The 18,832-nt window shown below is 34.7% G+C and overlaps 2 protein-coding genes across 3 annotated transcripts in view; one reads left to right on the forward strand and one right to left on the reverse strand.

Annotated features, from left to right (window-relative positions):
* Window positions 1–18,832, reverse strand: part of LOC145686752 (uncharacterized) — a 207,264-nt gene that overhangs the window by 73,626 nt on the left and 114,806 nt on the right. The gene's annotated exons all lie outside the window — the stretch shown is intronic.
* Window positions 1,949–18,629, forward strand: jv (javelin). Its single transcript, XM_081760383.1, has 2 exons — window positions 1,949–2,185; window positions 5,968–18,629. Exons 1-2 carry the CDS (start codon window positions 2,022–2,024, stop codon window positions 8,051–8,053), a joined length of 2,250 nt encoding a protein of 749 aa, XP_081616509.1. The 5' UTR covers window positions 1,949–2,021; the 3' UTR covers window positions 8,054–18,629.

Raw genomic sequence — 18,832 nt, forward strand, 5'->3', positions numbered from 1 at the left:
TAAAATACATAAAAACAAGGAACACAAAGACATTGATCAAGGAAAAAAATGTATTCTGAAGAATATAATAGAAGGTGTGGAAATAAAAAGACATGGAGGAGAAGAGAATACTTTGAATTGGTGGACCATATTCAAGAGTCTGAGTATTACGCAGCACTAAGACCGTTAGCTAGCGAGACATACCCTCCTTGTAATGGAAAAACACAGACTATAACTAATGACGTTAAGTTGCAATATGTTAACATTTATTTTTCCAAGTTACCAAACACGAAAACATCCATCATCAAGTACGATACATTTGATCAATCCATTTATCATACAATTCTTCCGTAAAGCGGCTTAAGACATATTGCGTTCAATGTCATGAATGTTATATCACATACATTGCTCATGTTCAGTAAATGTTGACACCAGCAAAAATAAATACATATCTTTCTTAACTACGTTTTTAAAGAATTGACCAACTACAACAGTTTTCAGTACTATACAAAGCCAACTTTTCTCCTCCATCAAAGAAAGCTGAAATAAATTTGCTAGATACATTCCGAAATTATAGACACGAGAATGTGTTAGGGTATATACCCATTTTAAACCTTTTGGTATGCGATTTATGTTTTGGATAGCCTTGATCCTAATTCTACTTTCTACCACCAATTTCAAGCATCTACCAATTTCCGACTGTGATCTTCCAATCACAGGAGACACAGTACTTATCATCTTTATGACTCTAGACTACGGCTGCCTACGAATAAGAGTTAAGACTGATTCGTTCCGATAAGGTGTGAAAGTATTGTCTCGTATCGGAAGGTGCATCTTGTTTCTATTTGGAAGAGGTCTGTATCGTTTCATAAGCAACATTATATTCTCATAATGGAGGTGAGGGCTCGACCATTGAACCATCATCTCCCATCTTTACGACTGAAGAATCTATACAGCTTACCAATAGAAAATTAGAGAAATTTGAAGTTACATTTTTCTTTTAGAGTATTGAGCTAGAAACAGTATGATCTATTGTCTCCTTTCATAGGTGAGATGAAAATAGTTAGACATAAAGATGTAAAGAAAATAATACAAACTTAAAGTGGTAAAGAAGTTTGAAGTTACAAAATCCTGCTTGAGGGGTGAGATGTACGTTTTTTCCCTTCCCAATACAACCTTATTGTTGATTAAAATCATCCTTTTCGGCACCGAGGTTATATGAGAGTGGACCTACAGTTTAAGACGAAATTCGAACCATCATAATGAATTCCAAATTTAATACTCTCTCACTGGGAATCGAACCCAGGACTACGCCCAGAAAAGGCGCACACACTAGCTACCAGACGAGGGACCAAATAGAACTTTGTAATGCATCATCATAGGTATTCTGCCATTATTCCGCTAACCTCTTCGTCTTCACGTACGATTTTTCCGTTTGATATCGTCCATTAGTTGTAGTCTCCTTCTCCCTCTCCCTCTCTTTTCTGCCGCCATACCCTCTAGCACCTCCCTCATGATACAGTTCCTTCCTAGCCAATGTTCCAACCGGTTTCTCTTCCTCTTCTTAATAATATATGAAATTATTCTTTCCTCCCCCACCATTTCTAACACCCTCTCATTAGTTTTCCGCTCGACCCAGCTAATTTTCTCCATTCTTCCCCACACCCACATTTCGAAAGCTTCCAGTGGTTTTTCATCATTTTTGCGTAATGTCCATATTTCTGCCCCATACAGTACAGTACTCCACACGAAGCATTTTATGAATCTTTTTCTCAACTCTTTATTCAGAAGTTCCACAAAATAGTCTTTTCTTCCTCCTAAAGATTTTTTTCATGTATTTCCTTTACTTTTAAGTTATGTATTTCCTTATAATCTCCAATTTCATCATCAAAATTAGTTTTTAACCTTTCCGATGTGATGCCATATTACCTAATATACGAACTAGATCTACAATATTAATGTTTACTTTTTTATTTTTATTTTGCAGGAGCCATTCTTGTTGCCGTCGGGCCCGTTCCCACACCGAACACCAGTCGTCCGATATGACGAGGGGGAAACTTCGCAAGGGTTGCAGCTTGGAGGTGATCCTTGAGGAAGGTTCGGATGATCGTCACGTGGTTGCACACCCTCACCACATACGCTCACCACAGCCACGAGCCAAATCCTCTAAAGCACGATTGAAGAGGACAAGGAGTCTTGGGGGAAGGTAAGGGTAGTCCCGCCAGCTTGTTTCAGAGAGTCTAAAACTCGAGTTCCCAAAACATTTTCTATTATTTACTCTATGGTTAAGGAAAGATGACATCTAACAGTTAGACAGAATACGTACTACGTTGAAGGCGCTGTTTTCAAAGATTCCGCAACAACAGAGATATCCACTCTGGCAACAAAAAACCACAATGTTCAATAACTTAGAATGACTCGCAACGTTTTATTTCCAATTAATAAAAAACGAACAGTACCTGAAATATTTGGCAGAAGATTCAACATTCAACAACGAAATTCATTTCTTAAATGGTCCTCAAAACATTTAAACAGAGGAGAGGTCCACGTAACCAGGACCAGGAAGCTTGAGAACAAGTCTTTCAATGTCATCAGACTATCGTAGAGTACCCCCCCCCATATTTTATATATATATATATATATATATATATATATATATATATATATATATATATATATATATATATATATATATATATATATATATATATATATATATATATATATATATATATTAATGACGAAACGGGTTCATTTAAAAATGAGGGTATACCAGTACAAGGAATGAATATAACAATATATTTGTAATAAATTTAGCTTATAATACGTAATATTGCAAACAGTACATCACTCTTCGGTGCAATATTCCTGGAATTAGCGGTCACTCTAATAATAATCAATCTGGACATGTGAATTGGCATTGTCAATCATCATTATAACATACATCATAACTCCAATACTGTAACGTACAATATCATTTACCATAGGATAATAATTGACAATAAGCAAAACACTACACAGAAAGTTAGTTATGTGTAGAATCTCATGCACTAAAGGCAAAGTAACATTAACGTTCGGAGAATGTAATAAGAATTTTCAGCCAATACAATATATAAATACTCTACATTGAAGTGAAATCGGCATTGTATTTCGTTTTTTTACAATAGGTTGAATCTTTGAAGTGATTTTTGAACATAGCAGTTGGGTCAAGATAAAATTTGATCATTTCACTTTATTATTAAACTAAATTGAGATAATTGATCATAATCAAAGTGTTTATTGAATTAAGATGGAGCCAATTTTTCATTATTATGGCTGGTGATTGCACATTGGCTGTAATTTCCATAGTATATATGCACAAACGTTGTTAAGAGACAATCAATAGGCTAAAATCTTCGCTGAAATTTTTTATTCTTGCGCTACTGTATCTTATTTACAATTCTTTTTCTTTCGCCTCGTTTGTTAGATTTTCTTTATTTTCTTATCAATTTAAAGGGCTTTCAACATTTTCCTTAACAGTTCATAGCAAAGCGGGTTGAACGAAGCTAGTTACGAATAAAACACAAGTGCTCGATTTGTGAGTCATGCATACGGCAAAACAAAATTTAAATAAAGCTAAAATACCTATTGATAGAATGGTTATATTTTTTAACTCACTATACACAGATGTTAATATAATTATTCTTACACAAAGTAATTAGCTCTTACCTACAAAAGACGTGATTAGTGACTTTCACTCACCTGAAATAAGAAAGAAAAAGAATCGGTCAGTAATATGACTATACAACTTATTATATTTTAAAAACCCACAAATCAGAAACAACACGACAAGTAACTTACAAAATATTTGTATTTACAAATTCTTAAAGGTAATTGTGATATATAAATTTCCAAAATGACATAAACGTGGAAGCAAAGACAATAATTGAAGAGATGTTTTGAATAAGGCCTCATGTACAAATTTGAAATTTTACACTACAAATTTCTTTTTTATTCTTCAGTTTAGTTTTCGTGTCACGTTTTACATAACTAAATTAACTAACTCTATGGCCTATGGAATCCGAAGGTTTAATGCCGCGTTCACAAAAGCTTTCCACTGACTTCTATCCTTAGCCAACTGGATCCAGTTTCTACTTTGTTTTCCTATTTCTGCGAGATTCATCTTAATATTGTCCTCCCATTTGCACCTAGGTCTTCCTAATGGACGTTTTCCGATTGCATTTCCAGTCAAAAGTTTGAAAGCGTTCCAATTTTCTTCCATTCTGGCTACATGGCCTTCCTACCTGAGCCTCCTAGATTTAATAACCCTAATAATGTTCGGTAAACGGTATAAATTATGCAATTCCTCCTTACGAAATTTCTGCCATTCTCCATTCCCGTTCCTCTTGGGTCCGAATCGTCTCAGGATTTTATTCTCAAATACTTTCAGTCTACATTCTTCTCTCAGAGTAAGCGACCATGTTTTGCATTCATACAAAGCAACAGGCATGATTATCGTTTTATATATATATTTAGCTTCACTTTCCTCGACAGAATTCGCAACGACAAAAGATTTTCAACTAAATAATAACACGAATTTCTTGATTTTAGTCGATATTTAATTTCTTCGTGAATATGGTTTTGGTCTGTTAATATTGATTCTATATATTTGAAAGTATCCATAATATAATATTTATTTTTTAAAAGAAAATTTCTCCCACAGTCAGAAAAATGGGTGATTATTAGAATTTTAACTATAATCAAATGAGAGAATAAAAAGGACTCCCCAAAAAGGGAAATCTGATAATCATAGCCTTAGCAAAACTTATATTATTTCACTGAGCACATACTTATTGTAGATGACATAAGTTTTAAGTGTATTATACTTATATGCTGTACAGGATGTCGGCTTAAATGCCCAATAAAAGAAAATAGTCATAAATTCCGATCTAACTAATATACTTATACAAAATTTAGTTCTACTAGTAGAGAAACTCAAAAAAATATTTTTTATATATCCAATAACTTCAATATATGCATCATTTGTAGCGTGACAGACGTCGAACCTGTCTTTTACCTCTCGCCACGTGTTTTTTAGCATTTCCCTTGTAACATTGTTGATAACATACAAATGTGATTACGCAGATCACGCACTGGAGTTTAATAAATCAGATTTTTTATTTTTTACAAAGGAAAAATTAAGTGGCTTCATTTGAAGGATGTACGAATTTCTTCAACACTGCACTCCGGAACAGCATACTTTGTGTGGAGGCTTGATAGTGAGAGAAAACTTCCGGTTTCAGGAAGACGTTTGTCCTATTTTTTGATGGACTTGAACGTAATTACATCGATAGGAACGAAGGACTATAGGACGTAATCGATACTCAAGGCGTAAACGACGTTGCACGAGTATTACAGTACTGCATATGCGCATCTACTTGTTTGAGTTTCTCTACTTGTAGAACCAAACTTATTTCGTAGCAATATAATAATTAATTGGAAAGTTATGATTTTTTCCTTTTATTTGACATTTAAGCCGAACCCTGTACATTCATATATATAGTTAGAGCTTTTCTATTTCAAGTGTGCCCTCGGAAAATATGTGAAACATACTTCGTCCCCACCTCCGACAACCTCTTACGGAGGAATCCCTTCCTTCGCTTTCGGGAAAGAACTGAATGACCTCGGCTGTGTTGCCAATTTGTCATTCAGTCGTTTGGTCTTGACGAGTGAAGATCGCAGGCTACTTAGAATGGCTAACAAGACAGTAAGCAGCGAAGTCCGTAAAATAATTCATTGTGGCAACGCTTCCGCAACCAACTCTTGAAAGATTTCGACCAGAGTATCTTGTCCCTCCTCTTTCGAGGGAGGTATTGGAAAACACACATCGACAGCAGCGCCGGCACGGGCACAGTTGAAATAGAAAGGCTTTAACTTCCTTGTTTATAATTTTCAGTTTATATGTCTTATCAATGAAAGTATTTGCACATTATCTTTTTTATATTTCAGTATCTCCAGGTATCGAGTGAATCATCGAGACGTGGTTATACGACAACTTCTGGAAGCCGCATCTCACTTTGAAGTACACGAGAACAACAACGAAATTTCCTACTGGTTCGACTGTCCTCACGGAGCAACAATGGCACTTGACGACCCTCCTCGAGTTCTCAGCTGCAAGATGAAGACCGGGCACTCTGATACTACTGTTACACAAAATGGCGAGAACACTAACTCCAATGAACACGATACCACACAGCAAAATGGACATTATGCAACCCCTGTTAGAAACGGTCACAAACACCACACAGAAGAGGAACTTTCCACTAATCTTGAACCCCCCAAAACACATTCCCCAATACCAGACAATAATCCAATTTCATCTTCAGACAGTGGAATTTCGGAAAACGGTGAAAGTTGTATAACTAATGGACATTCGGCGGAGGACGACAAAGGTGCTATAAGACTGGAAAATGAAGAAACAGAAGTGAAAAATATTGATATTGAATCCAAAGACGTCGAAATATGTGAAATCAATGGGCAGATCCATAAGATCGAAATTGACGTAAGTGAAGACTCGTGCAAGAAAAATAGTGAAGAAACAGAAGATGTCTTACGAAACGAAGCGGATAATTTTATTAGGAAAATGAAGAGCATCTTTGAGGAACGGAGTCGACAAGTAGCTGCCAACGGCAATGTGCCGAAGAAAAATACTAACGGAACCAACGATGTTAATAACAGTACCCCAAAGAAGCCTGCTGTGTCGTATCTGGATGATTATCGGCTTCGTGAACTTTTGGTAAATAATAACGTAATAATTATTGAACCCGTTCATGAAACAGCGCCATCAAAATCTGAGCAAACAGAACAGTCACGGGAAAAGGCATCTTCAAATTCAGTGATCACAGTTCCTGAAGATGCGCAGAATGGCACCAATGGAAAGAAAAGTGCAACTTTGCCACATCAGATGCGTCAGTATTTTTACCATCCGACAAAAAACAATAAAGAATTGGTCGACGAAGAACTTCCAGAGCCAGATACTGTAAAAAATGTTTGCAGTTTATTCGAAAATATCTTAAATTTCAGAACCAATAGATCGAATACAAGTCATGGAACATGTACTTGCCGAGTTACATTAGTAAAATCAAATCCAAGCAGCAAAATCCTCAGATCGGAAGGAAATAAATCTCCATGGTTAACTACAAATGAAACGTCTTCGTCTTCTTCCGGAGTTTCCACAATATCTGGTGAGACAAACAGAACACGCAACAGATTATCAGCACCTCCAAGAATAAGCTTAGATAACGAATATCACCATACTTCCTGCAAGAATGGGGTAGACAGTTCGTTTCTATGTATGCTGAAGAATAATACGTCGGGGGGCAATTGGTGGATGAATTTCTTTCACGATTCGGGGAGTCTTTCTTCCGGTGTAAGTGATCTAAGCTCTGACACCGATCCTGAGAACCATTCTTCTTCCAAAGGGGTCTTCAGTGACGAAGAGGAAGAAAGCTTGAGGTCTGCCAGTTCACCACAGGAAATGGGTCACCACATCCCTCCAGAAGTCCTAGAAAGAATCAGGGCCTGTGGTAGTACAGTAACCTATTACGGGGGTAAAATCATCGCATGTTCTATGGGGCCTACGAGTCCCACAGAACTCATCATGGAAGAGATTCGCCGCAGTCCCGATTACAGAGTTCCTCCTAAAGTCGTATCTATGGTACCAAAGAAATTCAAATTGGTTAAAAGTAACAGTTGTGGTAGTCGTTTTGAACTAGCGTCAGCTAGCTCTTCTTCAAGTCCAACGCCGTCTGATAACGAAAACTGGCAGCGTGAAGACAAAATTAACAACTGTCAAATGGAATCTTTAGGGGGGTCTATATCTGCACCGATATCTCCAGCGAGAAGTCCAGAGCCTCCAAAGAACTGTAACCATAATGGTGTTGATGGAATTCAAGGAATAACTGCTACATGGCCAGGGAAAACATCAATGGTCTTCGATTTTAGAGGGTGTCACAATGTTCGGCCGCACTTACGAATAAGTGATTATAATACACTTGTGAACGAAGAGGACGGTGAAAGTGGCATATGGTTTTGATATAACTCTACCAATCCAAGAAGATAAGTGACATTGTTTTTAGTTACAGCATCATGTGTGTGTGTGTGTACTAACATACTAAGTGGTCGTGAAACCATAATGATGTGTACAGGTAATTTTAACCTTAGAGGTAGATTCTTAATTTACCGATACCATCATCATAAAACTAATGCTGTTAGTAGATAGAAATTAAAGAACATCAATTAGTTTTATTAACACTGCAGGTTCAGTGATTTTATTTGTGCCATGTGTTTCATGAAAACATGGACAGCAGTAATATTAGTTCCTTTAACTGAAATTTAGGAGTTGTGACATTCTAATACCAAAAACTTTATCCGAAAGTAGCACTGTTAAGAATACTATGTCCTGTAAAATGTAATGGCATGTCAGAGCTTTAAACAAAAGAAGCTCGTTGTAAATGCAAACGTTATTAATGTTTAAATATTTGGCTCACAAGTCTTGTAAATTACTGTTTAACCAATGTTTACAACAATGTGTGTCTGCAGAATTTGATTTCCAGGGACGAGGATGGCTAACAAGAGTGCAAGATTATGGTAATACTTAATATCTTTCATTTAAAAAAGTCTTTTCTTACAGACTGCTTTAAAAATTCATTGGAGGGTAAGTGGTTCCTCTTGTCCCTGGCTCTGAGTGTCCATGTTAGTACGTATTTGTAATTTTTACGAAGGTATTCAACTTTTGATGGCGAAAGACACAATATACAAGTATATTAAGTCATATTTAAAGAAAAAAACTTTACTACTAGAACTAACTAAGCCTAAGGTTAAATTCCAAAGACAGTAAGCTACCCTTATCACTATTCGCGCTTGTATACTAACCATATGTAAATTTTAATGACTAAGATAGCTATTGAAATCCGCAAAATCCGACCTACCTATTCTTGTAAAAACATTTATCTGTTGTATGTTGTTAAATGTTACGTTGAAAAAATAGCTTCATGAATAATATTCTGTCCATGTTAGTTAAATACGAGTATTTCATTTTATATTGCCAGAAAACTAGAGAGCAGTTACATCATTTATCCACGTATTTTGAAATACGTATTTAAACAAAAATATTAAACACAAAATTAAAAAAAAAAACTTTATTGTACTGAACATCCCTACAAAATTTGAACAACACTAATACATACTTTATACAATTATCCAAAGAAATGCGTCATATACCTTTTACAGAGAGACATTGTACTGTTTACCTAAATCAGAAAGCGCACTGCAATAAATGTCTGAAGCGGATAACGAACCTTCACTGAAACCTGTCAATTAGCCAGACATCTTTAGTTACAAAGTATTAAACTTACATAAGGGAATATTCATACGACTTGACTGTATCTACATTTTAGCACAGTTCCTTGACCATTAAAATGACTGAAATAGGCGAGAAAACAAATCAACAAGTTTCCTAAAACAAATCTCTAATCAAAAGCACAAATGATTTTTCTCGTTTTATATAAAAGATACCAATGATGATAGAGATAAGAAAAGGACAATGTAGATTTGTATTGATGTTATTACTGGTATAGTAGGCAAATTACAACAAACCAATTGTCGAATCATACTATGTATGTTGCCACCTGAACGATCGATTGGGACGCACCTGATCTATGTCTCAATTTCAACTTCACAACACGTAAGAGTGGAAATAGGTGGTTTAAAAACTGCAGCAACAGTTTTCCAATCCAAAAAAAGGTTTGCTAGCTTCTGTGGAAGAAAGAAGCGGAAACGGGACGAGAGTGATTAACATAAAGATTTCTTTAAAACAACACAAATTCACCAAATTATTTTAGTTACAATTTCAGTTATTGAGAAAATGTTCTGTTATTCGCTCACAATTGGGTGTAGTATGAAAATTGAAAATCTAAGCAGAATTCGAACTCACGACTTTCCTATGCTAAATTCCTCGAGTTATTTCGAGTTGATCAATTAACGACTCTCTAGGGTCATTTCGTTACTTAATGTTACAGAGCAACCATGTCACTAGCATATCTACGTTTACAGAGAATTGGACCCGAACTCATGCACAAAATAATAATAAACATATATAGGTTTGTGAGGCTCCATTTCGGTTTTCATATTTATTTATTAAAATGTATCGCTTCTACAGGTTGACTGTTGAGTCTCTTGAGTTCGGGCTCGCTACCCTCAATAAGATTCGTGCCCACTATCTTCATTGGGATAGCTAAGGGATTGAGCTCGCCATCCTTAACAGGCCCTATCACGGCGAAATTAAAATAACATTAATTTTACAGTAATTATGTGATATCTTCAAATAGATAAAAGATAATCGAAAAGTGGAACAAGAGCTCGATAGGCAATATTATTTTACATGAGATATCATTATCACGACTCACTTATCTGCTTTGGATTTCTAGCCGTTTAGAACATCTACATTTATTTTCGCGCTTATAAATGATTGTAAACAGAAAGTTAATAGGTGACTCGTGATACCGGTACGTCATACAAAATAATATTGTCTAGCGCGCTCTTGTTCCACACTTCCATTATCTTTTATCTATTTGAAGATATCACATAATTACTGTAAAATTAGCGGTATTTTAATTTCGCAGTGATTAGGCCTCTTAAAGGGGTTTGCTTTCGTTCGTACTCGCGTCCACTAACCCCAATGCAACTCGCATTCTCTCAAATTTTAGTTGTGAGTCGCGAATTTCGACATCTTTGAAATATACACAATGAATTATAATATTTAAAAACTATTATACAATCACACTTGACCCCTCACTACGTATGAACTATTTTTCAGCGAACATTGGGAGCACCCTACTACTTAACCTCTTCCTCCGTTTCTCACGGCACAACAGAACACGCAACAAGATTCACAGTGCCAAAGGATTACTTGAAACTTTTAAGAGTAAAGCGTAAACAAGAAGGAAATGACAATATACGTATATCTTCTTCTGAAAAACTCCTAACAGCAAACACCTACGGAACAGCCACACATTAAAACTTACGTGCAACACGCATGCTGTTTTGGAGCTCCCGCAACAAACTACACGAATTAAAAATAAATGAAAAAAAAGCGAGCAAAGCCTTGTTCAAACTCATGGCAGCAGTAACAACTCAGGTAATTGAAAAAAAATAATGAAAAAGCAGCACGAGATGATGGGGAAAACATTCTTCAATAAAAAGTGCGTAAAGTGAATGAACTTAAGAAAATACAAACGCTGATAAACTTGCGAGGAAAAAAGTCTTTTGGTGCAAACGAAAATACATTGGTTAGACAAACGAGCTGATTAACATTTATCTCCCTTCCGCCAGGATATGAATGCGTGATCATGAAGGCATTCATATTTCTCTTGAATGTACCAGTTTGCAAGGATGTTGTGTTTATTTCGATGAATTCATATCTCCTCGGTTAATGCAATTAACATACTTGATAAGTTTTCTCGTGACTGACTGATTAGCGTGTCACCAGTGCTAAGAATGAACATGAACCACGCCAATAGATAAACAATACAGAAGGCCTTTCTTATAAGGTGATACAGAAGGACGCTTAACATATCTTGGTTCGAAAAGAATTAACAAATAATTAAAAATAAATTAAATAAAAATAAGGCTAGAGTCGTAGTACGCATTTGATTCTCAGAACAAATACCAATATCAGAAACTGAAAAAGCCACGAGGCCCATTTCATTCTTGAACATAGAATGAACATGGCTATATTATGATGTCCAATCTGCTATTCAAGAGAAGTTACACTTTTCAATAAATACGTTCCTTAGTATTAGTGGGACTGGGACTTCCTTAAAACAACAGAATACAAAAGAAGATGTGCTTAAAATACTTGGCACTTCAAGAAGATATTTTCTTACATGGGTCCTGTAATTTGGATTTTTTAAAAAACTAATTAAGAGGCCCCATCACGGCGAAATTAAAATACTGCCAATTTTACAGTAATTATGTGATATCTTCAAATAGATAAAAGATAATCGAAAAGTGGAACAAGAGCTCGCTAGATAATATTATTTTACATGAGATACCATTGTCACGACTCAGTTATCTGCTTTCGATTTCTAGCCATTTAGAAATTCAGAATTTATTTTTGCTTTATAAATGGCTGCAAACGGAAAGCTTCTAGGTGACTCGTGATAACGGTATCTGATGCAAAATAATATTGTCTAGGGAGCTCTTGTTTCACATTTCGATTATCTTTTGTCTATTTGAAGATATTACATAATTACTATAAATTTAGCGGTATTTTAATTTCGCAGTGATTATGTCTCTTAAGTATTTACAACAGTGCATATGTGACATAAATATAGCTCGCGACAAAACATAACCAATTTTTTCCTCGAAGGTCAAGATCTAAGGGTTTACTTGTCCCTACCATAAATCCTTCATTGTAACTAGATTCCGGCGTTGCCGCTCCAACTCAGGTAGAACTGTATAAAGCTCTCAGTATGGCTAACCCCATTACAGTTATCATAGTAGCCCGAGCCCGTGCAGACCTCTAGACACATTACCCCACAGAAATGAGTGACATAAGTCCAGGCCTTGGTTTGTTTTGGCTCTAAATTTCGAGGTACATTGCTTTACGGATGTTCTACGAATATTAGTAGGTATTAAGATTTACGTTCTGTTTTTAATGCAATTCACTTAAATAATAATTTTGAATCAAACTATCATTAATTTGTACTACAAATGAACTTTCGGGATTACTAGACCCATTGGTACCGATGTGATGAGTTAAACAGTTAATGGCGCAATTTTTATTTATCTGCTTCTGGAAGAGTAGTATTTTGTGGTAGTGGTAATTAATTCAAATAAATTTTCAAGAATCATTAACGAGGTCAGAAATGACCCTGGTGTAACATCTGCTGTTGACATCATTTTCCATGTTCTTGACATTCTAGCTTCATTCGCTTCCCCTTTTGTGTCTTAAGGGGGTCTGTCTGTAGTGTTATTTCTCAATTCATGAAATGTGTCTGATGTAGTCAAGTTTTATAGCAGTATTTAGTTAGTTTATTTTTTCATTTCTACAGGATTTGTTTGTTTCTCTGTATATAGCATGGACTTCTTATGTACGAATCAATATATAAAGGCTAGAAAAATCATGAAAATACGACTGCATAACAGTAAGTATCGGGAAAGGAATTAACTCGATTTATCTGTGATCTTAGTATACTCACACTGTTTGGAATGAATGACCAAAAAGTGACTACAGTTTATATTGACGTAGATTCTCTGTACTGCTATATTCGTGAGGTTAATCCAAAGTGATATAAAATTCATCATTACATCGAACTGCGCTGATCAATTTCTCACAGAATTACGGTTAAGATCAACAGACACAAAGTATTGCCACACAAACCAATATCAGTTGCATTAAGATTCAATGTGATGACCACAAATCAACATCCTGAAACATATTTATAAAAAGGCTGTCAAACGCAAAGGTGCCTGGACCCATGAGGTCTACGCTCGCTAGTTCCAATGTATGACGTGAGCGTGAAGTTAACTGAGCCTGAGGTCAGACTGATGATGTGAGTGCGAGGTCGAACGGATGTGACGTTGAGTATATGACGTGAGTGCGAGGTTAAGTGAGGTTAATCCAAAGTGAACACCTTTGGTCAAACGTATTCGATAATTAGTTTTGTAATATTTGAAAAATAAATATTCAAAGAATCGTATAAATATTCAAATATAATCTGGAACTTTTGAACGACGAAACCTGGAAAATATTATTCGCTTGAAGCTCGTAACATGTTTAGCACTGAAATTTTCGACGACCTCATAACGAGATAATGTTCTTCTTTAAAGAGGCATATCACTGCGAAATTAAAATACTGCTAATTTTAGAATAATTATGTGATATCTTCAAATAGACAAAAAATAATGGAAATGTGGAGGAAGAGCGCGCTAGACAATATTATTTTGCATAAGGTACCGTTATCACGAGTCACCTGCTAGATTTCTGTTTGCAGTCATTTAGAAACGCAAAAATAAATGCCAATTTTCTAAATAACTGGAAATCGAAAGCAGATAAGTGAGTCGTGACAATGGTATCTCATGTAAAATAATATTGTCTAGCGAGCTCTTGTTCCACGTTTCGAATATCTTTTATCTATTTGAAGATATCACATAATTACTACAAAAATAAGTGGTATTTTAATTTCGTCGTGATGAAGCCTCTTAAAAATCTAATACATATTCGCTTTTAAGTGATTTTTGTATTCATCTTTTCCGTTTCTTAAGAGCCAAAGCACGCCTATGCCAAGAATAACCTGCCGAAATGGCTATTAAATCGTACTGTACTTAATAGTATAGAATAACGAAAAGTACAGCCAAACAAGCAGAATATTTTCTTTCGTATCGATTTTATTGATAACGAAACATTTACAGGAGTTATGTAGTGAAGCTTACAAAGAGACGTTTTCTTGCTCTGTAGACATTGAAGAAGAAATTGCAGGAAACCTGGAAAACAATAGGTTCTTTGAAGTCTACTTTTCGTTTTGATCATTACATTTCAAAAGACTCCATTTTCAGAATCAGCTATGTGGGAGACAGCAGAGAGTAAAAAGAAAAAAGAGAAAGAACAAGGCAAAGAAAAATCCTTAAAAAAGAAATTTTGCTGGGTAAATGAAACATTTCTTTCAATGAAACATTTTTTTTCTCTCCTCATTTGGTACGAAAAGAAGAAAAAAAATAACCAAAGCTTAGAAGGCCGCCATAATTGATTCGCGGAAAGATTGATTTTAAATGAATGATATATTGACGAAACTAATCATAGAGAACATCCATCATTAGAAAGTTGTACAGTCCGCAGCAAAAAACCTGCAACATGAGCATGTAAGTTTACTGTGAAACTACGCCTAACAGCGCAAGGGAATTAACATAACGTCTAAGTGGCACGAATCACGCCAGGATAAACCTCGTCATCCTCTCCTGCACATTTATTTTGGAACAAAAGACTTCGTCGTTTCACAATAAACTTACATGCTCATGTTGCAGGTTTTTTGGTGCGGACTGTACATATTCATAATTTTATACTCACCCAACTAATGTTCTGTTAACTTGTACCAGTGCCAGGTAATTAAGTTCCATTACTTTCAAGTTACTTGCAAAAAAATAAGAGATTACGATGTGTTTATGCTTTGGGTTTCGATTTTTGGTGCGTGCACTGATGTTTTAGTACTGAAGTGATTAGGAGACTAAATGCATTAAGTGGTGAACTTCGTTTTAGAAAGACAGAAATAATTGCGGTGAGTTGATGTGCTGACAAACCCATCACTCGGCTAAGCGTCTACTCCAACGTTTCTCAAACTATTTTTCAAGTTAAGACCTATTTTTATTAGTCAGAATGTTCTAAATATGGACCACTCTACTTTTGTCCTCTTCGAAAAGTTTTGATCATTTATCACTAGGCCTATAATAAATTTAAAAAAAAATACTAAATTAAAATTTCCTTAATTCTATATTGGTATTAATAAAACAAATTTTAGTTTTTTTTAAAAAAAATAAAAGATTATCAAGAATATTTTATAACATTAATAACTTGTACAGGGTGTTCAGAAAGTAACTATGCAGTTCATAACTTACGAGTCACGGTGCACCAAAACATGAACCTTTTGATTATGCAGTGGGAACACCTGAAATTCATGCGGATTCTCCGTACTCCACACATGATTATTCTGGCTATTCACCTAATCGGAGAAACCATGCCTCATCCGTGAAAAAGGTTTTATCAAGATCATATCAGTCATCACTTAGAACACCACAACATGGCATTGCATAGTTACTTTCTGAACACCCAGTATAATCTATATCTGTTCGAGATTCTAAACTATAGTATATGATACGTTGTTGACTTGAATGTTATGTTTCTCTCCTTTTTTTGTAATGTTCAATCTAAAAATACCACAAAGGAATATCTCAAGGATCAGTTGTGGTCCGCGGACCAATGTTTGAGAACTGCTTGTTTAGTCGATCAAAGCTCTTCATAGCCCCTATTGCCACAGCGTTGTCTTTTTTTCTGTAAATTATAGTAATTGGTTTAACGCGTATTTTTCACTTTGCGCTTTTACTACTGTCGTTATGGATACATGTAACAAATATATATATACGTATAACTTACATTCTTCGAGTTTGTAATGCAATTTAGTTTAATTAATTTGACGCTAAAGCAATTTTATTTCTAACATGTGTACATTTACTACTCTTCAGAATGTATTTCCTCTGTTTTTGTCAAAAGTGTATGTTAAAACTGAATCCAAACTATTTCTCCATTTTTTTTTTCATGGACAAAACATTTTTAATACTGAATATAAAGTTCCCTCTACTGGAATCCACACTGTCCTTTTCATTATACTTTCATTGCAAAACAATATGATAGCTACAATAATTATTATACTAGAAGTTATTAGCGAGAGTTTTATCATGTAGTTTTGTCAATTCATTACTAAGTTCGTTACATAAAATAATAAATGTATCTAAGTTGGTAAATTCTTTTAAAAAAATAACCATGCAATTGGATGTAATATACAACTTAAAGAGTCTTCATCCCGGCGAAATTAAAATACCACTAATTTTACAGTAATTATGTGATATCTTCAAATAGATAAAAGATAATTGAAATATGGAACAAGAGCGCCCTAGACAATATTATTTTGCGTGAGGTACCGTTATCACAAGTCACCTAGTGGCTTTCCGTTTTCAGCTGTTTAGAAACGCGAAAATAAATGCCGATTTTCAAAATGGCTCGAAATCGAAAGCAGATAAGTGAGTCGTGATAACGGTTTCTTATGTAAAATAATATTGTCTAGGGCGCTCTTGTTCCATAGTTCGATTATCTTTTATCTATTTGAAGATATCACATAATTACTGTAAAATTAGTGGTATTTTAATTTCGCCGGGATGAAGACTCTTAAGCAAACTTAGTACTTTTATTTTTAGAAAAATGCAAAAAAAAAAAAAAAAAGAAGAAGAAGAAGAAGAAGCGTAGTTTAGTTTACTAGATTTGTTTTTCAAAATTCACATAAATGTTAAATTACTCAGTTTTTATTTTAACAGATCAACGCACGAGTTTCTTGATGAAACACGTAACTTCTTAACTATACACAAGGCTAAAAGTGATTTTCAGATTTTAGTGGACTCCCGAGTATCTGGTCTAATGTGGCGGAAGGGTAGGTCGGATAACAAAACATCCGGATAGTCCGGAGTTTTATGCACATTTATCCGGTGCAGTACACTTAAAAAAAAAAAAAAACATCAAGCAGTTCTTAAAAACAATTTACGAATACAGTGCTGTACAGTTATAATCAGGAAGAGCGATAAGCTTGAGTTGAGTTGATGTTAGTTTATCGTCCCTTTCAGCAGCGAGGCTACATGAGACGTGGACCTACTGATTAACGTGGAATCCGAACCACATGAGCTCCCGTCGGGAATCGACCCCGGGTGTCCGTTACACACTGACGAAACAATGAACAAGGAGCAGAATGCCACTCTTTTCCTGTCACAACTTGTATTTTACACACGATAGGTAGGAGGATCGTAGTAGACACTTGCTTTCAATGTCCTGGCAATGTTCCCAATGCAATGCCTTGCCTTTTTCATTTAATTACGATAGAAGAAAACTAGGCATGAGCCGGATACTCGGAAGTCTACTGTATGTTAAAATGTCTCAAACTTCCAGCTTAATATCTGAATTCAATGAATATACTTGACCCTAAATGTATACCAAAGAAATATAAAACAAATACGCATTATAAAAAAAGTAACTGTTAAACAGAAAGACTGAAATCCTAACAGTCATTTCGTCACAATACACAAGTACATAACAAGTAGTTTTATATACAAGTTACCTCTACAATCAGTATCAAGCAAAATTAATGTTTTTATTTGTGAACAACGATGAAGCTTAACAATAATTTTCTTCATATTTTAACAGTCTAACGTAATGTATAGATGCGATTTATTAGTGCGCAACCTATTATGTATATGTGTAATATACTACTTAGCAATATGTACTTAAAAACTTAAAACTTGTACATTCATAATGATATAAAGACAAGTAAAAAAAAAAAAAAAACTGTATTTGTAAACATGCAATGAATATTAAGCGTCCTAGTCACATTACACGAAAAAAGAGGCCAGATACCTTTGAATGAGTACACACTTTGTAAATCCATTATACAAAAACATATGATTTATTTATATAGAACATAATTTAAAGTTAATATGGATGTGTACTAGATAAAACGGAACATAAACTATTTATAACAACTTGTTATTACTTACTGTAATTAAACGTAAACACTGCGTGTAATTTCGTATGTACAAATACAAAGTTATCACACTAAGTCATCTAGTATTTACTAACAGATCTTATGTCAAGTGTAAAATAATCAAAATATACTGTTATCCATAAATAAATAAATAAATATTTAATATTCTTTTATGCTATTTTGTGTTAAGTATGCACATGATGACGATAATGATGATAATACAGTATAAAAATTACTATTATAAAATTTTATTTGCTGCTTGTAATGTATGTACATTTATTTGTAAAAATAAATATATTATCAACAAACTTAGAATGAAGCATTTTCATTATTATCTACTCTTACTAATGATATTAAGGTCTAATGCTTAATAGCTGTTTTATTTTATTTAGAGTAATAATTACAAAATTCATCATTAGATTATCAGAACGTTTACGAAAGCGATGTTTCATCTTTTGTGTAATTTACTAACAACCTAAGAAACACCGAGCCTTGTTTGAAGATGGAAGAGTAATACA

This window comes from Thermobia domestica, chromosome 5, assembly GCF_964235325.1.
Source record: "Thermobia domestica chromosome 5, izTheDome1.hap1.1, whole genome shotgun sequence".
Taxonomy (NCBI): domain Eukaryota; kingdom Metazoa; phylum Arthropoda; class Insecta; order Zygentoma; family Lepismatidae; genus Thermobia; species Thermobia domestica.